The 6,885-nt window shown below is 39.5% G+C and overlaps 1 protein-coding gene across 1 annotated transcript; it reads left to right on the top strand.

The window, feature by feature from the left end:
- Positions 1-693: 693 nt before the first annotated feature.
- On the top strand, positions 694-1,434 carry LOC127122721 (uncharacterized). Its single transcript, XM_051053016.1, has one exon. It carries the CDS (start codon positions 694-696, stop codon positions 1,432-1,434), a length of 741 nt encoding a protein of 246 aa, XP_050908973.1.
- Positions 1,435-6,885: the final 5,451 nt, after the last annotated feature.

The raw sequence follows: 6,885 nt of genomic DNA, 5'->3' as shown, positions 1-6,885 counted from the left end.
TAGTGCCTACCCATGGGGTTCCAATAATTAGAGATACCTATTATCATAACCAATGTTGTGAACTTACATATGCCTGTGATTTTGAAACCATGCATAAAAAGCATTGCATACTCATGACATAACATTCATATTTATTTTATTTCTAGGGAATCTAAGAATCATAAGTTGTAGGAATTCAAGAAGCATGGAATCAAACAAGAGAAGTACTTATTCTTTCAAGTTCAAAGTCAACTTTAGGAAGAACTATAGAAACTCCCTTGGCCTGTTGAATCAGAAGGTAGACCATAGACCACTGGTGACTTTGGCCCACTCTATGATTCATCCTTGAGGTGTTTCACATTCCACGATTTCTAGCTAGCACTAATGTTGGAAGAGTTTGAGCGTCTCGTCAGAATTCCCATGAAGATCAAGTCATTGTTTATGGGGGTGGATGAATCTTTGAAGCATGAAGTCATTGCTAAAGCCCTTCACATAGATAAGAAAGATGTTATCTCCAATCTAGGAGTCAAAGGAAACACCAAAAGGTTCTCGCTCAAGTTCCTCCTCAAAAGGGCTCATACCCTCTTGAACGTAGAAAGTTGGGAAGCTTGTTATGCTTCCATCGCCTTGGCTATTTATGGAATCATTCTATTCCCAAATATGGATGGTTTCATAGACATGATTGTCATAAATGTCTTCCTCACATAGAACTCTATGCCTACTCTCTTGGAAGATGTTTATTACTACCTAAGTTATAGACATGCAAAGAATAAGGGAATGATTGCTTGTTGTGATCCTCTTTTATACCAGTGGTTTTTAGAACATCTTCCAAAAACAGGACCTTTTGTAGAGCAGAAACATGATAGTTTGCCTCAAAGGTTGGGTTCACTCTGGTCCAGTGATCTTTCTTGGTATTCTAGAGAGTATGTTAGCATGGCGATCATATTCTGGTATGGCGACTTCCCCAACCTACCACTCATTAGGACTCAGGGTTGTATAAATTCAAATCCAGTTTTATCAGCGAGACAACTTGGGTACCCAATAGAGGGTCCTCTGGATGCAAGTTCTTCGGAAAATTTTCCGCTACTTGACTTAGGGGTTGAGAACCCTAACATGTTCAAAAGGATTAAAGAAGCCTTGAGAAGTGTTAACCGAAAAGGAAAAGCTGACTTGGGAAGAATGAATAAGGTCACCAAAGAGCCCTGCTTCCAATGGGTAAGGGAAAGGGTGGAGATGATTAACATTCCTTCCATTATTAGGACACATGTGCCTCTTCCTGAGCCTAGGCCCACTCATATACCTATTGAAGAAGCTGAAGAACTCAGAGCTACCATAGCAAGATTAGGGAAGGAAAATAAAGAGTTGCAGTTGAATCTTCAACAAGTCACGAATGAGAAAAATAAGATAAAATGGGAACTCGAGCGGAAGAATGCACAGCTTCAGGAAAATAAGTAAAAGGTTGACAAAGAAGAGCATAAGAGGAAAAAGTCAAAGTGGGTATAGAGCAAGTTGATCATTGTTTGGATACCATTAAGGATCAATTGAAGCATGCCCGGAATGAATATCAAAAGAATGAGCATTGGTGGTATCTTGCTACTAAGGAAAATAAGACAATAAGAGACACACTTGAAGCTCAGATAAAAGAACTTACCATTTCTCTCTGCCACTCAAAATCATGGCAGAACGAGATCGTCGACTCAAGGAGGTAGCCACTGAAGCTTCTCGAGTTACACACAGAATTTGGGAGGAAAAGTGTCAAGAACTAAGGGATACTAAGGAGTCTTCCAGTTATTGGAAGAACCAGTTAAAGGCTTTGCATCAAGATAGCTCGATATGGCTGAAAGAAAGAGAGTATGTGATTTAAGATTATAAATCCTTCAAGAGAACCATTGACTTTCTGCAAGGAGATTAAGATAAGTATCGTGCAAAGCTCAACGGGTTGGTAGAGTTCTGCAACTGGGCAGCTAAAGACATGCCATGGAAACTAAGGGATGCAATGGAAGAATTGGACGAAGATGACACCCATCCTGTTGTGGTCAGCTTCATCTTGCTCTGCAGAGAAATGTTGAGGAGATTCAAAAAGGATTTGGAAGAGCTCAAAGAAAGGAAACCTGTAGTATGATTTTCGCTATTATATTTTTCTTTATTTGGCATGTATTTGACTTGGGGCTTTTAGGCCTATGTATTACGTGCTTGAATGAATGATATTTAAGTTGCTTCATTATTATCTTGTCTTGATATTTCTTACCTTTCTGAATAATTAAATAACTAATGAATTTGAACGATTCCCTGAAAATAGAAATAATACCCATATCATTTGCATCCCCGTGCATATCACTCACCAGAAAATCTAAAAACTTACACCATCTTCTACCCTTTGTCCAGTAATTCTGATTAATCAACACCGATACGAGACGCGCAACAACTACAGGATGATATTGCAATAGGTTGAGGCCAATCAGGTCATCATAAGGACAAATATCACTACTATCCAAGAGAAGATGAGTCAGTTACTCAAAATTATGTTGACAATTGCTCAGAGGGAGAGAGCTGCTGAAATGGAAGTTGGCGCTAATATGATTGCAAGTTAGGTGGGCACCTTAAGCTTGGTCAATCAAGACGATAGCCTTACCCATGCTAAAGGAGTTCATGTTCATATACCAGTGGGAAATGAAGACCACATAGAACTTTCTGATGCCTCTACTCAACGTGGGTATAAGGTTGTGGAAGATGACCAATACAATGCTTTTTACATACTGGATCCACCAAAACCAAAAGTCTTTCGGATCCTGCTGCATGAAAAGGCTTCGTGCTTTGGAGAATAAAGTATAGGCTATAGAGGGTACCAGTATCTTTGGCTTAGCAGCCATGAACATGCGATTGGTTTCGAATTTGGTCATCCCGACTAAGTTTAAAACTCCTGATTTTGAAAAGTACAAAGGCCAGACTTGTCCAAGAAGTCATTTGGTGGTGTATTTTAGGAAAATGGTTTCACACACTGAAGATAACAAGCTACTCATACACTATTTTCAAGACATATTGAGTGGAGCATCTCTAAGATGGTACATGAGCTTAGAACAAGGTCGGATTCGAAGTTGGGAAGATTTGGATGATGCTTTCCTCCGTCAATACAAATACAATCTCGACATGGTACCGAATCGTATGCAGTTACAGGGTATGGCAATGAGTGAGAGAGAGTCATTCACAGAATACGCTCAAAGATGGAGAGAATGGGTCGCTCAAGTGGAACCTCCATTGTTTGAGAAGTAAATGACTAGAATCTTCTTAGATACTTTGAAGAACCCTTTCTTTGATAGGTTAGTGAGCAGTGCGACGTCAGAATTTGCTCACTTGGTAACAATTGGAGATCGAATTGAGAAAGTTTAAAGGATGGAAAAATTCAAGGCACTGTTGGAGCATCCAACGCACCGAAGAAGTATTCTGGAGGCTTCTAGAAGAAAAAGGAAGGTGATACAAATGACATCTCAAGAGGATATATGGGTAAGAAACAAATTCCTTATGACCAAGTTGTTGTTGTAGTACCTATACCATACCAGCAACCAATATAACAACAACAGGTTTATCAACAATAACCTCCACAACAACGACAACAACAGAATTCCCCTCCATAGTGGTAGTTCAAACCTAGACCACCGCCAAGGTAGCTTAACCCTTTGTGCATGCCTTACTACCAAATATTCTAGTACTTGTAGAAAGAAGGTCTATTAACTTTAAGGGAGTTAAGGTAGGCCACTTTACCTTACCCTATTGGGTATGATGCTAATGCTCATTGCGAATTTCACATGGGTGCACCTGGACATACCATAGAAAACTGTTATGCTTTTCAGAATCGTGTGCAAGATCTGGTCGAGGCTAAAGCTGTTACTTTCTCTCTAGGAGGTCCAAATGTCAAGACTAACCCTATGCCTGCTCACTGAGGAGCATCAATCAGTGTCATAGAGGAAGTCTATAAATAGGAATTGGCCAAGAAGGTGGAAGAAATCCAAATCCTTATTGCTGCAATAGGTTCACAATTATTGAAGAGTGGTTTGATCCCAATAAACCTTGTTGATGAAGATAACATTGAAGAGTTGAAGGGTATCATCCAGAAATTGTTGGATCAACAATTCAAATCGATCACCATAATGAAGATAAGAAAGGAAAGGAGGTGGCTGTAATTGGCATTCCTTATGATGTGGTTAATATGCAAATTATCATCACCCCTATAGTGATAGAGTTTCCAACATCATTCGCCTATGAAGATGAAAAAGTTGTTCCATGGATATATCATCCCAGAGCTTTTAAGCAGGGGAAGGAGGGTCAACCTATGGTTATTAATGAGCCAAATGTAACCTCCATTGTAGGGCCAGGTGGAATGACACATAGTAGCCGAGTATTTGCACCAAAAACTGTTGATACATCTGCTAAATCCAATGGGAAGGAAGTTGTTATCCATTTTCAAATTCCTACTCCAAGAATTGAATCTCAAGAAGTACACTCATCTCCAAAAGCCTCAATTACTCAAGAAGAAACTGAGGAATTCCTTAAGATAATCAAGAAGAGTGACTATAAGGTAGTCGATCAACTGAATCAAACTCCTTCGAAGATATCCATGTTGTCTCTGTTACTCAGATCTGAGGCGCATATGGATTCATTAATGAGGGTTTTGAGTGTTGCTCACATTACAAGAGATATCACAGTCGAACAATTTGATGACGTGATATCCTGTGTAACTATTGGTAATTTATTGGGATTCGATGATGATGAATTACCTTTTGAAAGGAAAAGCCACAACAAAGCTCTACATATCTCCCTAAGATGTGTAGATACTCTGTTATCAAGAGTTTTAGTGGATGCGCGTTCCTCCTTGAACGTTATCCCAAAAACTACTTTGGTAAACCTACCTTTGGAAGGATTAGACATGAAGCCTAGCACTCTAATAGTGAAGGCTTTTGATGGCTCAAGGCGAGCATTTATAGGGGAGGTTGACTTGCCAATCAAAATTAGCCTAACTATATTTACTATCACATTCCAAGTCATGGGCATACATCCTGGGTATAGTTGCTTACTTGGAAGACCTTGGATCCATGTTGCGGGCGCAGTAACCTTTACCCTGCATCAAAAGTTGAAGTTTATAACGAATGACAAAATGATCGTAATTGGAGGGTAAGAGGACATCCTGGTCAGCCACCTGACATTTTTCAGGTACATTGATGTGGAGGACAAAATTGCTTAAACACCTTTCCAGTCCTTGGAAGTGGTGAATGTGTTGACAGTCCAACAGATATCTGAACCACCAAAACCTGAGTTATCAATGGCCTCATGGAAAGGAGCTAAAGCTGTTATAGAGACTGGGAACACCCAAGGTTGGGGCAAGTTGATAGAAGTACTCGAGAAGTGGGACAAGTTTAGGCTGGGATATCAACCATCCTCAGGTAAAGCAAGTAGTCAATATGACAAAAAGCATATTTCTCCTATTGAAGAGACATTCATCAGTGTTGGCCATATCTTTGGTAATCAGATTGCAATGATCGGTGATGAAGCCTACAATGAAGTGGTGTCCCAATGGATACGTCAGGCGTCGCTAGACGAGGAGCTAAAGAATTGAAAGACTGTGGAGATTCCTCAATTCTTTCAAAAGTAATTTTACTGTTTTAATCAAAACCCTATGCTCTGCCCAAGGCACAATGGCATGATGTAGGGCCTCCTTATTTTAGAACTTTGATCATCATTAATAAAGTGGACATTTGCATTCAAATTTTGTTCCCTTTCTTTTGCATTTTCTATATATACAATAAAACGACAATAATTTTTATGCACTCACTTTCTAAATAAACTGCATAAATCATAACATGCAGAAACACCACAAAGACCATTGACAACAATATTGTTATGGTCTTGTATGACTTTGATTGTCCAATTAACCAAGTTGAAGATGAAGGCGAAGAAGATTGTGAACTCCCTGAAGAGCTAGCCAGATTGCTCAGGCAGGAAGAGAAAGTCATTCAACAGCACCAGGAAGACGTCGAAGTCATCAACCTTTGAATAGAGGAAGACAAGAAAGAAGTTAAGATAGGTACCACTCTACAAGATGCAGTAAAGACAAGACTGGCAGAGCTCCTTCATGAGTATGCTGATGTATTTGCTTGGTCATATCAAGATATTCTTGAGTTGGATACTGATATTGTCATGCACAAGCTATCACTCAAGGAAGAATGTCCTGATGTCAAACAAAAGTTAAGAAGAACTCGTCCAGACATGGATCTCAAGATCAAAGAGGAGGTGCGGAAGCAGTTCGATACTGGGTTCTTAGAGGTTTTCAAGTACCCACAATGGGTTGCCAATATTGTGTCGGTACCAAAGAAAGATGGAAAAGTCCGCATATGTGTTGACTATCGAGATCTTAACAGAGCTAGTCCAAAAGAAGATTTTCCATTACCTCACATTGATGTATTGGTTGATAACACAGCTCAATTCTCGGTATTTTCTTTCATGGATGGTTTCTCCAGATATAACCAAATTAAAGTGGATCCGAAAGACATGGAAAAAACTATATTCATCGCCCCTTGGGGGACTTTCTATTATAAGGTGATGCCTTTTGGGTTAGAGAATGTTGGGGAAACATATCAATGCATGACGGTGACTCTTTTTCATGACATGATTCATAAAGAGATCGAAGTGTATGTTAATGATATGATTGCCAAATCCCAAACTGAAGAGGAGCATATTACCAATTTACAAAAGTTATTTGCTCGACTAAGGAAATTTAGGATGGGGATTAACCCCAACAAATGCACATTTGGGGTTCGATCGAGAAAGCTTTTGGGTTTTATTGTAAGTCGGAAAGGGATTGAGGTGGATCCTAACTAATTCAGAGCCATTCAGAACATGTCTACGCCAAAGACT

Source organism: Lathyrus oleraceus, chromosome 2, assembly GCF_024323335.1.
Source record: "Lathyrus oleraceus cultivar Zhongwan6 chromosome 2, CAAS_Psat_ZW6_1.0, whole genome shotgun sequence".
Taxonomy (NCBI): domain Eukaryota; kingdom Viridiplantae; phylum Streptophyta; class Magnoliopsida; order Fabales; family Fabaceae; genus Lathyrus; species Lathyrus oleraceus.
Note: the sequence above shows the minus strand (reverse complement) of the source record. Positions and strands in the feature narration are given on the sequence as shown.